Below are 16,219 nucleotides of genomic sequence, written 5' to 3' on the forward strand. Positions count from 1 at the left end.
GTTTCTTTTTACTCCAAATGTTGCCCTATCAATTTGACAGAAGCAACTCACATTTACTGGACATTTTTCTACGTTACCACAATGTAAAATCATTTTGGTGTCCATTATTACGTTTTTATATACATTTTTATGTCAAAAATGTGTTTGATTTCAAAAGGCCAGGCTGATAAAACCTACTCAGAACAGACAAAATGTTATTGTGGGAAAACCGATCAAAAATAGTGTATTTAATTAATATTATCTCTTAATAAGACGATTCAGGTGACGTTCTCAACTACTCAGGACACATTCGTCTGCAGATCGTTGCAGCACATGTTTTTGACAGATAAACATTATTTGACTGAGTGACAAAAAACATCCTGGGGATGTTGGTGGCAACCATAGAACTAGAGTGAGAGTAGAAAGGACGTTTCCATTGCAAAGAACTGTGACCGTTGTAGAGGGCTAACGTTTTGTGGCCAATGAACAGTGCTGAGCACCATGGAGAGCTGCAGGGATGATGTATTTTTGTAGGTCAACCCAAAAGTTAGCATCTGTCTGGTTCCCAAAGCATAAAGACATTTTGGATCATTGCAGGAAATTAGCTCTGTGGCAAAACAAAAATATATGATGCTTGCATGTTTTGTTCAGAAAGATAATCTTCACGAATAAAGATCACTTTTTTACGATTTTTGTTACGTTAATGCAATCGCCAGAAGTAAAAAGCTAACATTAGGCTATTTCACTTGTATGGCGTGATGATGTTTGTAGTCCCATTTAGCCACTTGTTAGCAACCACCTTTATAAAGACATGTACAAGCTTCCAAATTCACCTGTGGTATTTACTGACATATTTTTTGTTGTAGAACAAAATGTTATTATTAATAACTACAATACTCATGTGATGGTTCTAAACAAAGTACAGCTACAATAACTGGCCTAGAAACTGATGGGAGATATGATTAAAATTATCACAACATAATACAAAGTTGGATTACCAACTGGGCAAAGTGGCCAACTGCCATCCTGGGCTTTAGGGGTGCACTGTATGTGACGGTTACTTTATGGTAATTACCACCCACGACAGCGATGCTGGTATTGTTGGTGCAGATGGTCTTGAGTTGATATATTGCAAATGTTTACCTAATCTTACAGCCCTGTCTTGTTGAGAGGCCCTGTGTCAACATCTAGTCTAACTTTAATATTTAATTTGATATCATGCTCACGTATTGTAATATTTATCAACTTGGCGCTAAATTTAGTTGAACTCTGAATGGCTGAATTGGGGCCCAAAGCTCATTTTTACCTCTGGGCCCACGAGCAGGTTAATCCAGCCCTGGCTGATGAAATAATATACCACAATATGACATAGGCCACAAGATTATCAAAATGTGATTTAATTAAGTTAACTGACCTATGCTTTACATATGACAAAACCCCATTGTAAAACAAAAGCTACAAGTCCTTGAGTAATTTTTAATTAATTTAATTGTTTTTTTTTTTTACTTTTGAGATGTTGTTTAAGCTCTACAAACAAAAACAATCTCAAACTGTGTTCGTACGTGATCTGACTACAATCCCCACAAACCACCGGGCTGGTTACGGCTCTGAGTCCGAGTGCACGCGCTCGTAGTATAGCAGACACTGCGCTGTGCTATCGTGAAGCCGGCCTCGGCGTTGGTTAGAGGTAAGTTTTTATTACTTCATTTTAGGAAACCGTCTTATGGGATGGTGAATGGAAACATGTGCGAAAACAAAAAGCGCTAGTTTGGTCCGACATTTGAACAAGTATGAGGTAGTATAAGTAGTTCAGTTGTCTGCTCCAAACCGGTCCATGGCTAACGTTGGGCACGCCTATGTAGGGTTCCAGGCAGCGCTGTGCGCGCGGGCCTGCTGGAGGCATCAACACTGGAGCTAGACGGGGTATTTTTAGCAACCGGTGAACAGGCCAAATCCAACCTGCCAGTTAGCTAACGCCTGGAAAAATCATTTAGCTGACGTCTAACATTAGCCGGCGGGAAGACATGCTAGGTATATGAACTGCATTTGACAACGCAGGCTAAGGCGACGTTAGCAAACTTAGACATATCCTAAGCTAGTTGCAGCTAGTTAGCTCACATTAACTAGCTAACGTTAGCCATAACATTGCAACTTTCATTTATTACTTATTACTCAATAAGCCTAGTTTGCGCTCCCTCTGGGTTACTCATTAAATAAACGGGCATATGACTATCTATGTCGGTATGTAACGTTTTGCCTTAATTTCTCATTTCCAGAGCTTTAAGTTTGCTGTACCGTTATGAGGAGGCACATGACTTTTGCTGTCAGTGTCACCCGAGCACACACACCAGTCCGGCGTGTCCAGCTAAACTCTGTTGGTTAAAGTAACCTTTATTTGAATGTATGTTTTCCACAGTGTGATAGTCATACACTTTAAATGCACTTTGAATCTGACCGTGTGGTGTTATTTTTTAAAACTGTGGTCAGCATCAAGGAAGTAGTAGAGTTTGCAGAAAACAAGTCAAATACAGCATGTAACTATTCTGGAGATTTGTTAGAGAACAAATTATTAATACTTTATTTATTATGAAATATTGTTATTTTGTTGTTGTTCAGAATGTTATAGAATATCTGCTGTGGCTATACCACTGCTTTGGTTTATCATTGGAAAATCCTTGGTGACAAAGTAATGTGTAAGAAACCCACTCCAGTTAGTGAACCGTGGAAGAGACTGAGTCAGAATGGACGCAGATCAAAGCAGAGCAGTGTGAGAAACTAGTGATGTCCTGTGGGAGCAGATGTGCTGAAGTCATTCAAAGCTGTGGCCTCTACACTTCCTGTTCATTTTTGAATTCTAGAGAAGAAAACATTGTTGAAATCTTCTCTTCTGACACAATGAACACTGTTCTTATTTCTGCCCCTTTTTTTCATAACATAAAAGTTTTTGTTGAAGTGCCTGGATTATATATATAAAAAGGATAGGATAGCAGTGGTATAACCACAGAGGATGTTCTATCCAAACAATAAAAAATAACAGTATTTTAGAATAAATCAAGTGTTAATAATCAGTGTATGTGTTCTGGGAAGTGTATACTTTTGCCTATTGGACAGACAACGTGAGGGTGTAGGGCATGGGTGTCAAACTGATCCAGTAAAGGGCCGTGTGGCTGCAGGTTTTCATTCCAACCAATCAAAAACACACCTGGTCCAACAAATCAAGACAGTTGAAGACAGTTCAGGTGATTGAGTAAGTCGAGTCAGGTGTGTTCTTGCTTGGTTGGTATGAAAACCTGCAGCCACAGGGCCCTTTACTGGATCACTTTGACACCCATGGTGTAGGGTAAAATGAATGTATTGATTAATTAGTCAAAATATGGTCTTAATGGGTAATGCACCATTGGGTGTTCCTAATAAGCCCACTTCATCATTTGTTGCTAAATAAATGTATATTTAAAAAATCTTAACCATAAAGATGTGTTCCAATCAAATCCGTACTCACTTTGATCTCAATAGATATTTACATTTTGTCTCCACTCCTATCCAGTGGCCTGTAAAAGGCATTTGAAACATTGTTGTCAGCACAGAAAAAGATAAACTTGTCTAACATGAAATGGAAATACCCTGGTATACTGGGATACTATCGCACCTAAGACGATTCATCACAAGATCATAATTAGGGAGGAAAGTGGTTCAAAGATCAAAAATGGAGAAAATCTCCATTGAACCACAGTAAAGAGGTTGCAAAAATGTATGATGAGCACATAGGGATAAAGAACAGATGTATACGGTCTTGTGTTATTGCCCTGCCCCTTCTCCACTGCGATTGGATGACTGGATAAAAAATGTTTTTATAAACAGTGTTTTTCCACTCGCAGCATTTTTAGTTGAACATCTTTGGAATCCTTTAGTTGAAGGGTAGGTAGAATTTAAGTCCACCAAGATTTTCTCTGATTATCTACAGCCCAACATCTCTCATTTTTGTTGAAAATGGTTTTCAGAAGTGTTTCTGCGTTACCTTCTTTTTCATCTGTCTCTGACTGGCTCCCCTTCTGTCTCTCCATCTTTCCAGTGTGTGTTGCAGGGTGATTCAGGATGGGGGACAAGCCTATTTGGGAGCAGATAGGATCCAGCTTTGTGCAGCACTACTACCAGATCTTTGACTCTGAGAGAGCACAGCTCGGATCCATATATGTGAGTGTGACAGAACCATGCTTCCAGTTATGAGATCTTTCTTACCACAGAGCTTGGCTGCACTTGTGAATTAACTTTTTTTTTTTTATGAATGCACCACAAATTTAATCATTTTCATTGGTACCTCTTATCTGTGCATATTGGTAGAGAGTAAAAATTCAGTAGTCGGTGCCAATACCAGTGAAATTACTCGATTCACGATGCCAATTCGATACCAAGTTTTAAAAAAGAAAAAAGGCTTTTCTAAGATTCCATTTACTTAAACATGAACTTCTTTATTAGAAAATTTGCAAATTATTAAAATGCCATTTCTACTGTATAACAGAGATACAGAAAATAACATAACAGAATACAGTATAACCAATGCACACATTGGCACAAGCACGCACGCACACACACCTAATGCTAACTGTACATGCAGTCATTATTACAAACATGGTGGTGGAGGTAGTTAATGTTAAAACATTTAACATAAAACTGTTTCCAAACATTTGCAAAAGTATTTGGTTGACAAGACCGACTGAAATGTAAAGAGGCGCACTGATTATCCAAGGCTTTTGTTACTACGAGGTACAGGCTAACGTTAAACCTATAGCATACAGTATATGCTACATAACATAAGGCATTATTGCAACACATTTGGATGTGGTTAATAAATAAATCAAAATCACCTTGAATTAGTAGCTGTACCGTAGCTGTCCTCGTGACTGCCTCCTCGTTTAGTTTTTCATTACGTGTTTAACATAACGTTACCTTTCTGATCCGTCTTTATAGTTTTGTCTGAGGAAATGTGTCAGTTGCGTTTTTGAACGTTGCTTGCATTTACGGTACACTATAATGGAAGTGTTGCCTCCCTTGGTTTGAAGACCGCTGTAGCACCATTTGCATAGTGGTTTCTGCGGATTGATAACACCACGGTCATCTGCCTCACACGCAAAGTACTTCCATACACGACTCTTGGTGCCTTTTTTGTCAACGAGTCGGGGCGAAGCGATCGCTGTAGTTTACTTCCATATGGGGTTTGTTATGCCATGGGAGCTCCACTTAAAAAAGAAGCCAAAAGGTGCAATGTGTTCACTGTTAACTAGAACTGTTCTACCACAACAGCATGACATCGATGATTCAGCGTCTGAGCTGAAAGCAGCCCGTTGTTAACGCCACTTCACCAAGCGCCGCTGTTCCAGTTTAAGGAGGATGGTTGCCGTAGTTACAGAAAGGAGTTAAGAGAATGGGTAACGTTAGCTGTCCTCATGAATGCCTCCATGTTTAGTTTTTTCTTAATGTTAAACATAACGTCACCTACCTGATCAGTCTTTATAGGTTTTTGTTTGAGGAAATGTGTCAGTCGTGTTTTGTACATTGCTTGTTGTTACGGTAAACAGGAAGCGATAGGTGTAAACGTGACGTGTAGCACAAATTTGGGCGTACAGTGTCGACGACATATGCGCAGGAAGAAGTTAGCCCAGTGATCTGATAATTCACGAATTTCTCTACCGTGATGGTCAGCATTTTACGGATCTCACAGCTTTCTAGTTGCTCATCACAACCGTCGATATTTTCCTGTCTCTTGTTTCTGTGATCAGCTGTTTCCTGCTTTTAAAACTCCCGGCTGTGGGTCGCACAACAGTTCATGTCATCGACACCTCCACCCAAGTCATGCCTGTGCCGCCAAGCTGCATCAACTCTATTTACATGGAAATGCTCTCTCCCTCCCCAGATTGATGCGTCATGCCTCACATGGGAAGGACAGCAGTTCCAGGGAAAAAGAGCAATTGTTGACAAACTCACTGTGAGTTTCTCTTGTATTTTATGCTTTATACAGAGGTAACATGTGGCGGGTGGCCCAAGTGCATTTATCGGTACGCAAGAAACTAAGTTATTCTGAGAAATCTTGTTATGTAGTTAATCAGACACTTATTGACATACACTGTAGTAGCCTGGATACTGTAAAACCTGTGTAGATATGCAGCAATCATCAATCAGATTTCTTCCCATCCTTTTTTCCGGTAGTAAAACTCACTTATAAATTACAATATTATTGATAATAATTTATTTTATTATTATTATTCTTTTTGTTGTTGTCGGTATTAGGTTCACATTTGACCCCATTATTTGAATTATAGCTAAATGTTTCTTATATTCTTTCAGTATCTGATAAACCTGTATTAATTTTCCTCTTGTGTTTTTTGCCAGAGTCTACCCTTCACAAAAATAGCGCATAGTATAACAGCGCAGGACCACCAGCCAACTCCAGACAGCTGCATCTTGAGTATGGTTGTAGGACAGCTAAAAGTAAGTATCATTCACACCTTATTCTAAAGCATGACATTTGTTTTACGGCCAAATCATTACACATTGAATGCTACCCTTTCTCCACAAAAGGAAACCAAAGTCATCATAAACTTCCGGTTCTGTCCTGAAATAAATATGAATTATTTAACTTTAATTTCCCTGCTTCCCTCGAAGATATTTTCTTCTACTCTAAACCAAACATCCCTTACTGCCTGGACTGTTTAAATATATACAAGACTGAGTTATGTGAAACTTGAAGGAACAAGTTGTCAGTAAGCAACCTCTTCTTGAAGTAATTAGGCTACGTCGGTGGTAGGGCTGCATCTATCGAATCTTTTTGTGTACTACCGATTATTCCATCGAGTAATCGGATAAAACATTTTTTTTTGTAAAAATGTATTATAATTTGAGTTATTTTGCAAAAAAATATATTATGTCTGGGGAAGGCCTATTTGGTGGTGCAACAGGTAAAAGCAGCAATTGAGGACTAGAAGGCACCTTTAGATTGTTGTTGTTGTCAGAGGCTTAATGTAGTCACTTGAACATTAATGGTAGATTTTTCTTTACGAAGAGAAGCTACACTGTCACCTGGCAGGCGGCTCTTTTTATGGTGCAACTGCATGCACCATAAAGTCCCACTGCGGTTCATTGTTTGTTTATAACTCACGGAGAAGGCAAGTTTCCACACCGATGACTTTAGGGAAGCAGGAGGATTTGAAATTCTCTTGTTTCTCCGTCATCTCTGACTACGGCAGTGGTCGTGGTGTCTATAAAAGCGCAGCTTCAGGCTAATTGCAAGCTCAAGCTTCACGCTACCGCTGGTAAGTGTGCATCGCGAGTTTTCAGTGTTGTTCCTTGCAAACTTTGTCGTCTTCTTTTATGCTGTAGAAATCCCACACTGAAGACACGCTGACTCACTGACAACGACTGGGACTGACACTGCAGTTCTGCTTCAATATAGGTCAACTTGACCAGTTAAATGCTTTTTATTTGAAGCTGACGCTGTATGGCGCATGTAGTGGCACATTGTGGCTGCGCACCTACAGGAAGCACGTGGAGCAAGTCTCCTAGCGTGCCCGTATTTGCCCTGCTACGCTCTTCTTAGTGTGCTTTTTCTGCATCGCTCCTCTCCATAATAGCTCGCTTTGCACCTGTTGTTTCAGTCTGCGCTTAAATCCCCACCACAATGCTTCTCTCTACATTGAAAAAAAGATAGGTTGACAGAAAACCGCGAATAGTATTTGTCACTGTGAAGTCTGTGTTTTTAATCTGCAACAAGTGTATTTCTGTGCAAAGAAAAAATCCAAATTGGTAAAGTAACTAGTTATCAGATTAATGTAGTGAAGTAAAAAGCAGAATATTTCCCAATATTTCGAATTGTAGTGGAGTAGAAGTATAAAGTAACATGAAAAGAAACTACTCAAGTAAAAAAACAAGAGCCTTAAACTTGTACTTTAAGATAAATATACTGTGATATAATACTGTTACCCTCTATGCTTCAAATTATGACGTGATATAAAATTTAGACCATACCGTACAGCCCTACAGCAACTCTAACATCACCCTACAATATGCCTATTGGCTCTCCATGGACACATGGAATGAGTGTCTGTATTCACACATGGACTCACGCGGAGATTAAACAGTCTTTGTAACAGGGAGCTTAGAGGATAAACTCAGTTTGATGTCCGGTCCAACTGATTCGGCCTTTTGCGTTCTCACATACAGCTCTGCTGGGTAATGTCTAGATCATGCAGTGCATGTGTGAAAGGGGCTTATGTTGGCTGGGCCCACCGGTGGTCTGACAGATTGTCATGGTTGTCATGGTGAGCCTCTTTTCCTTATTCTCAATAAGGTGTTAGTTGAAGAAAGAAATCCAAATTTTTTCAGTAGGTATCAATGTCGCTTCTCCTAGGAAATACAATTGCCTTTGCAAATAGGACGGGAGGACGGAAATGCAACGAAACATTTGTCCATAAGGATGAACACAGTGTGTTTTAGTGAGTAAAACTGAATGAACTTACTCTCAGGGCTCCTTAGGTTAAACTAACTGACCTTGATTTGAGCTGTGGGCTAGTTGGGTAGGTAAACTCTCATTTCCTCCAAAACCCCCACTAGTGTTTCACGGTAAACCGATACAAAAAGGTACCGCGGTACCCAGCCGTTAAAAAGTGTACTTTTTCATGTTTTGTTAGCATCGATACTCGAACTTTGTGCGGCTACGGAGCAGAGTGTCTGTATGCAGCTGCTCTCTGCTCCATCACTGCCTGCAGCCAGAGTGGGCGCAGTTTCATGGTGACATGTCACTCACAGAGACAGACGTGGCTGACAGTGGCTCGAGTGCTCCTGCCGACCGCCCTATTTGTTGAAAAAGCAAACGCACGTAGCATAATATGGAAGTATTTTGCTTACATTGCCGACAGTAAGGGCAAGCCCACGGACACCACAAAGTCTGACTGACCAATGACCAACCTGGAGAAACATCGACCTGACAGACATGCAGACTTGTTCAAGTGTTCAGAGAGCTGCAGGTTAGAGATAGATAACATTAATATCCCCCGCATGTTACATTAAGTCAAGTGAGTGTTTATTTTGTGACAAGGGAACTTTTTTCACCATCAGAGTTGCACGAGGCAGTCAGGGGTAATGCTAACTGTTTAACCAATGTGGTTCACACTTCTCTATATGCAAACAGTTCACGCTGGTAACATTAATTTTAACAGGACATGTGCTGGTCAACAAGTATGCTGATCAACACAACAACGCCAAGAACCTTAAATTGGCCAAAAAATTGTAATAACGAATGTTCTGTGACAAATCTTTTTTTTTATTTTTATACAGCTGCATAATCATTTCATTGTTATAACAAGTTTCAGTATTAGTATCGAGATATTTTAGGCAGGTATCGTACCGAAGTCATAATTTTGGTATCATGACAACACTTAACCCCACCCTACCTTAAGGGCGCACTTGCACTGTCCATTCGTACTCTGCCCCGTGCTTTAGGCTGATTGCCCTCCTCCCTTTTTCTGTGCGGCCCAGGCCCGTTTGTACTCGCATTACTTGAAAAGATCTCGGAGCCGCGGCGTGATTGCTTCCTGTTTATACGTCATCAACCCTCAGTGTTGTCTGACTGTTTTTGAACATTTCATCTGACCAAATCTGCAGTAAACACTCCACCTCTGCATTAAACCACCGCAAACTCTTCGGCGGCATCTTTTTAAATGTCCGTTGCAGAGAACAGTTGTATATAAACAGACATCAGGACCGCCATCAATGGTCTCTCTCGTACACGTGCGCACGCTCGTGCCCGTACATGTGCATCCATGCTTTACAAAAACGTGCCTGGGCACGGTACAGTTTTACTCATTGGTAAAAATGAACTAGACTTTAGCCGTGAAGCTTGCTTTGGCACGGTACGAATGGACAGTGTGAGTGCGCCCAAGGTGGGCTTTCAATTTTGATACTTCATCTCTGAGCCAACATAACCTGGGGGACATTATTGGCTCTGACTTTTCACAGAAGGAATTACTTGACAACTGTGTACAACTGATGAATTAAACCACTGTCCTGAACTCCTCCTATTTCTGTTTGTGTGTGTTTGCAGGCAGATGACGACCCCGTCATGGGTTTCCATCAGAGTTTCGTCCTGAAGAACATTAATGATGCATGGGTGTGCACCAATGACATGTTCAGGCTGGCCATTCACAACTTTGGCTAACTGCCCTGCACACTCTGGTGCGCAGGGGCAGCCATAGTGAAGGGCACCATGTGATGAAGTAGTGAGGGAGAGGAAGGAGGAGTTTGAGGAGAAGAGAGAACACTCATCCCTCCCTCCTGCTGTCTCATTTGCGCCTGCTTAACAAACGAGCAAACACCGGATTCTAGATGTCAATCACTGAACCTCATCCAGGTGGGTTCTCAGACCACCCCAGCCAGTAGAACTGCGGCGTGTTTCTTTGCTGAGAGCCGGCTGACCAATCAGATTGCCCCGCCTGCCACTCCACTGATCTGCATGACGCTGGGAGTCCCCCATTACAATATCTACACTCAACCCACCAGAAAGACAAACAGCTGACCAACGCCATTAACTCATGCTCTGCTCTGCTCTCCATCCTTCTTTCCTTAACTCTAACTAATTGTACCCTGCTGTTGACTCCACTGCTGTCAACTCCATTTTTTTTAGCACTGTTGACTGGTTAGATCCATGTTCAGGTTCAGAGTTGGCTTCATCACCTCCGACTTCTTGTGTTCTAAGTTGTTTTTAGATGCCACTTGTTGTGAGTTTTATCTTCCTTTACACAATTTACTTTGCCATGATTCACTCTCATGTCAGGTTTTGCCCTCGCAAACCAAAGAATCATGGAGGACAGTTTGAACATGCTGTGTGATATTTTTCTCTGTCTCTCTCTCTCTCTCTTTCACTCTCTCTCTGTCTCTCTCTCACACTTGCTCTCTCTTTCTTTCTCTCTCTCTCTTTCACACACATATATCTGGCAGTTGACATGGACTACAGCCAAGATAGACAATAAAACCTGGACTTTTTGTTAATTGTGTGGCCTTGTCTCTCCATATCATTCTCATAGGCTAATTGTTTTCCCAATCCTCCATTTATCTCTCCACAGTCTGATTACAAGTGTTGTTAGTTTGTGGGAAGCTTACTACAGAGGATCAGCTGGAAAAAATTATATTTACATAAATATATATAGTTCTATGTGATCCAGTCGATTGAGAAGTGTCAAATAAATGGAGTCCACTGGATTGTGATTGGCCTGGTAGTGACCTTTATAATGTGGCTTGTGTATCAGCCAGATGTCGCCTATCCACATTAAATACAGTTTGTAAAGGTTTGTATACAATTCAGTAACATTCATATGTCATGACAGGTGCTAATGCAGTTTTTAGTGCCACATCAATCCCGTGGCCCATATCGCCTGACATAAAAATGCAGTTTTCTAAATTTGGTAAGAAGAGAACCCTGGTGTTGGATCTGTTCTGTATGGGGAGAAGTTGGATTGGTGATCCCGAGTCAGCGATAGCTGTAACCAAATATTCTGGGAGGTTACCGCTTTTTATCCTCAATAGCTGTTGCCACTGTACAGTATTTTTGTGTGGTAGTTTTGTCTCTTGGTGTTCCTCAAGCTTAAGTAGCAGCACCACAGAGGTCACTGCTGGAGACTGTGACCAAAGTCAAAGATTTTAGGGGACAGAAAGGTTTCACAATCATCCAAATGATCCACGTGTAGCTACATACAGCAGCTATTCATCTCTTCAATCACTTTCTCAAAAGGTGTAGCAACTACCGTTTACAGTCACCTGACCTGCTCATGGGTCAGAACCTACAGTATATAGAGAGTTTGGAGGGTTCCCTTTGAATACGGAATAGGTGTTGAGTGTTCAATAAGTAATATGTTTACTAAAGCCCTAATACATTTGTCAAATTTGCATTGAAATGATGCCATTAAAACGCAGTAAAAATGTCCATTTAATTTGCTGAGGATCTTTTCATTTACCCAAGAATATGAATCAATGATTTTCACCACTTAGCCTTTCAGTAAGTGCCACTCGTGTAGAACTTTCCATTTGTACACAGGAATCATAGAACGTGGATTTATATCCGCAGAGGCATCTCTCCCGAAGTGGATGCAGGTATATAAAATGTGTACATGTATCTATTGCAAGACTTTTCATGAAGAGACCCTTTGTTCTGACCTCCAGTGCGTGGCGATATACAGTGCAGTGTATTAACAGTTCACCGCGGTGGTAAATGTGCGAGGAAACTTGCTGCATATAGCCCAGTACTGTGCCACCAGGAGGCCTCAGTAAAAAGCCTTTTGCCTTTTACTATCAAATATAGATCTTATTCCCCTGCTTCATTCTTGTTTTTTAGTGTAAACCACAGTGCTTCTATTTGGACATTAATATGACAGTATGAATGATTAAATACATTTCATGATAACATTTGATTGAGTTGGATGATTTTTCCTTTAAGATTGTACTTGTGTAATTGTTAATGTCAAATATATCTAATGCTGCCCATTTCCTAGTTACAATCTGAGACCAGGAACCAGAAAAGGACCATTTGTTTTGAGTTGGATGGCTTAGATGCAGATACAGTGCCTATAGAGAAAAAATACAAATATAAAGAAAATATGTTTCCAGTGGGATTTACACATTTTGCCTTACAACATTCAAGTGAAATTTGGTTTTTCTAAATTTCTGAAGATTAATTTAAAAAAATGAGGAACTCGGAGTGGAGCCGCTGCTCCTTTGCGTTGAAAGGAGCCAGTTGAGGTGGTTCAGGATCATCTAGTAAGGATGAACCCTGGGCGCCTCCCTAGGGAGGTGTTCCAGGCACGTCCAGCTGGGAGGAGGCCTCGGGGAAGACCCAGGACCAGGTGGAGAGATTATATCTCCACACTGGCCTGGGAACACCTCAGGATCCCCCAGTTAGAGCTGGTTAATGTGGCCCGGGAAAGGGAAGTATGGAGTCCCCTGCTAAAGCTGCTGCCCCCGCGACCTGACCCCGGATAAGAGGATGAAGATGAGATGAAAAAAAACTAGAATTAGCAGGATTGGAGAAGTGTTGAGTCCCTTTAGAAGCCTGGTGGTGACAGCAGCATTATGTTGTGGGCTCGTTTCTCTTCAGCATGGACTTGAAGAGAGCAGTCCATCAGCGCTCACCACAGAATCTGACTGAACTCCAACAGTTCTGCAGGAAGAATGGGGAAATATTCTCCAGTCTAGGTGCACAAAGCTATGTGTTATCATTTCAGGCTGTAAAACAAATAAAATGACTGTTTTATATCACTATACAGAATAGTCACTTTTAATAGACTATACTATCAAAAGGGTACGTTGACTTTCTACAGGCACTGTACTGAGTTACAGTAGGGGTGTTTGCCAAATTATTTACCAGCCATGACAGGTATTTTTTACAGAGTCTCTGTGTGTGTGTTTGTGTGTGTGTGTGTGTGTGTGTGTGTGTGTGTGTGTGTGTGTGTGTGTCATCATGGCAAATTGTGTTCCTGGAGACACCTACTGAAGCTGGAGCTACCACAGAGGCGGTTTTCAGTATTCCGGCAGTTGTTTCTGTCTGTCTGCAGACAGATTTTATTGCCTAGATAGCATTGCAACCATGACAGATACACTCGCAAAACTTTACAGGTGTTTAATTGAGATCAAAAAAATGCAGGCTCCTTTCAAAGATGTGTCTGGTGTGAGCAAGCAGTGGGGTACAAAGTAAGGAAGGGGCCATCGTCCCACCATTTTACAGGCCTGGCCTAATTTGGCTTTGCAGCTGCTGTGATCCCATCACAGGATGTTTCTAGTTTTTATTTTAATTATTAAAATATGTATTAACATGACTCAGAAACATGAGCAAAGATAGATCAGCGTCATGGGTGCAGATCCAGGTGCAACTCACACCATGCCACCATAAATCCCAACTTCAAAGAGGCTCCCCATATCATTTAAAAAGTTCTGCACATGGAATCATTTCATGTTCTTACCTTTATGATTATTTGTCCTAAACAGAGTATCACTGCTTATTTAACTTTTATATTAGTAAATCATCATTTTAAGGGTCTTTAAGGGTCTTCATGTAATACCTTCTCAGCCCCAGTTCTTCTCTCCATCTCCCTTTTCTCCCAGTGTATGGGACTACTTTATGCATGATTCACTGATGTGGATGGATATGGAAATATGAGCCTTTTTTTTAAAGCCTGCTGATCAGCGTCTGTGTAAGAAACTCCCTGTTCATTTGTGTTGTAGTGAAGCAGAGCAGAGATGGATGTCAAACATTATTTCTTCCACTATTTCTATCATTTATTTTTAGAATCTGAAATATGAAGAATGTGAAGTCTAAAAATACATTTGTTCAATTTTGAATAAATTAGGGTATTTTTATTGGGGGGGGGGGGGGGTAATTAATGTTTTTCAGAAATTAGGGGGGAAATGTCCTCCCTGGGATCTATACCAAGAATCAGCCTGTTTGTGGAATGTATATATATATAATATATAATAGATAAGATTGCCACCCACAGACACAGTTAAGCTGATGGATCCACTGTTCCCTCCACATGTATCTTTACCTTTAAAATATGATTTATAAATTCACAAATAATTATTTTAAAGGCTTATTATACACACCATAAAAAGTATGTGTACAGCTTTAGGCCGACCTACATGTTATTGTAAGCCCTGTTTAACATGCAACTCAATCTTATACAATGTTTAGTTATTATGGGTCCCTACTCCGTCTACTTTTCAGCTAAGGTGTCCTTGGCCCCTAAAAAAGACGTGGAACACCCCTGCTTTGAAGAATAGGACACTAGGAAACTAGGAATAGGACACTTCCTTCACACTGGAAAACAGTGTGTGTGTGTGTGTGTGTGTGTGTGTGTGTGTGTGTGTGTGTGTGTGTGTGTGTGTGTGTGTGTGTGTGTGTGTGAGTGAGAGTGTGTGTGTGTGTGTGTGTGTGTGCGTGTGTGTTTGTGTGTGTGTGTGCGTGAGTGTGTGAGAGAGAGAGAGAGAGAGAGTGTGAGAGAGAGTGTGAGTGAGAGAGAGCCTTATTAGCAGAGAGGTAGGAACCAATAACCTGACGCAGTTACGAGTCGGAGCCTAGGGCGCGGACACAGCGGAAGTTTAGACGGTTGCTCTGGGTGAACGAAGGCAACACTGACACCATCGCATCTAAAGCGACATTATTATCTCCCCCTAAAGTAACCCAGCTCCCCCCTTTCCCTAATACATGGCGTCCAATTCTAACATAGACATTGAGGGTGCGACCCAGCATCTCCGGGACATCCTGAAGCTTGACCGCCCCGGGAACAGCACCGGTGAGTTGGACCGGGAATGAAAAGCGACTGCGCTGGTTTAGGCCGCACAAGCTAATGGGGTTAGCTAGCTAGCGTGCTAGCTACACTGGTGCCTTGCTAATGCGAACTGGTGTACTGAAGTAAAGTTAGCAGCAGTTTCATTACATGTTCACGAATCCCAGCCCATCGTATGGAAATACAGTTTGAGTCAATACATTTACACATTATTTTCAGTTGTGCTCAGATGTGTTGTTACGTGTCTGCGGCTCAAAGCTCTCTTTTAAATCGTCCCAAGTGTTAGCTACGGTACTAGCTAGCTATTACCAGTCTATTCTCTGGGGTTAGAAACCTGGGTCTTTGGCAGCCGGGCGACGAAAAAGTTGTCATTGAAATGTTCTCCGTAGCACCTGCTCATTTGTAGCTGTTAACTAGGAAGTTGAACTGAGTCGTATCCTCATACGGCATCGTTTAGTCAGGCTTATTTTACCGGTGTCGATCATTAGCTTGAGGCGACGTAACTGCGCAGAAGGTCTGCGTCCCTGGCTCCTCTGGATAACGGTACAGTTATTTCAGGGTTGCTTGTGATTCCCACGGCCTGGTAATACTCGATCAGCTAGAAACACACCTGTCAAAATGATGAAGTATAATGACGAAGACACTAATGTTTCTTGCTTTAGGGACAATGGTGTGCCGTCCATCTAACGTACTCACGTGATTTACTTTTGCATTCTAGTGTTCGGCTGGATCGTTTAGTGCACCGTATTCTCATAGCTACTCGTGATTATATAACTAAAGCGGAGAAGCAGAAAATGAAAGCATCAGTTTGTCATCCTGTGATTTTAGTTGTTTTTTTAAAGCGATATGCATGACTGAATTCAACATTACAGTCTTGGCATAACCACATTTCGGGTTAAAACCCAGAGGACAGGATTGATATC

The 16,219-nt window shown here is 41.2% G+C and overlaps 2 protein-coding genes across 5 annotated transcripts in view; both read left to right on the forward strand.

The window, feature by feature from the left end:
• Positions 1–1,595: 1,595 nt before the first annotated feature.
• nutf2 (nuclear transport factor 2) lies at positions 1,596–12,362 on the forward strand. The gene is made up of 5 exons (XM_083916555.1): positions 1,596–1,666; positions 4,049–4,170; positions 5,888–5,959; positions 6,364–6,462; positions 10,070–12,362. The coding sequence occupies exons 2-5, from the start codon at positions 4,072–4,074 to the stop codon at positions 10,181–10,183; spliced, it is 384 nt and encodes a 127-aa protein (XP_083772681.1). The 5' UTR covers positions 1,596–1,666; positions 4,049–4,071; the 3' UTR covers positions 10,184–12,362.
• A 2,772-nt stretch (positions 12,363–15,134) lies between these two features.
• edc4 (enhancer of mRNA decapping 4) overlaps positions 15,135–16,219 on the forward strand; it is a 35,481-nt gene continuing 34,396 nt past the window's right edge. For all 4 annotated transcript variants that reach the window (XM_083917269.1, XM_083917270.1, XM_083917271.1 and 1 more), the window contains exon 1: positions 15,135–15,302. In XM_083917269.1, coding sequence (XP_083773395.1) covers positions 15,215–15,302 — 88 coding nt within the window. In that variant the 5' untranslated portion in view covers positions 15,135–15,214. The remainder of the gene's footprint in view (positions 15,303–16,219) is intronic.

Source organism: Echiichthys vipera (assembly GCF_963691815.1).
Source record: "Echiichthys vipera genome assembly, chromosome: 7".
NCBI lineage: Eukaryota > Metazoa > Chordata > Actinopteri > Perciformes > Trachinidae > Echiichthys > Echiichthys vipera.

Excerpts from the sequence above, each read along its gene's own strand:
- nutf2 (XM_083916555.1), top strand. The coding sequence starts at position 4,072 with ATGGGGGACAAGCCTATTTGGGAGCAGATAGGATCCAGCTTTGTGCAG. Across the intron at positions 4,171-5,887 it reads CACAGCTCGGATCCATATAT|ATTGATGCGTCATGCCTCAC; the intron begins GTGAGTGTGACA and ends CTCCCTCCCCAG. Across the intron at positions 6,463-10,069 it reads TGGTTGTAGGACAGCTAAAA|GCAGATGACGACCCCGTCAT; the intron begins GTAAGTATCATT and ends GTGTGTTTGCAG.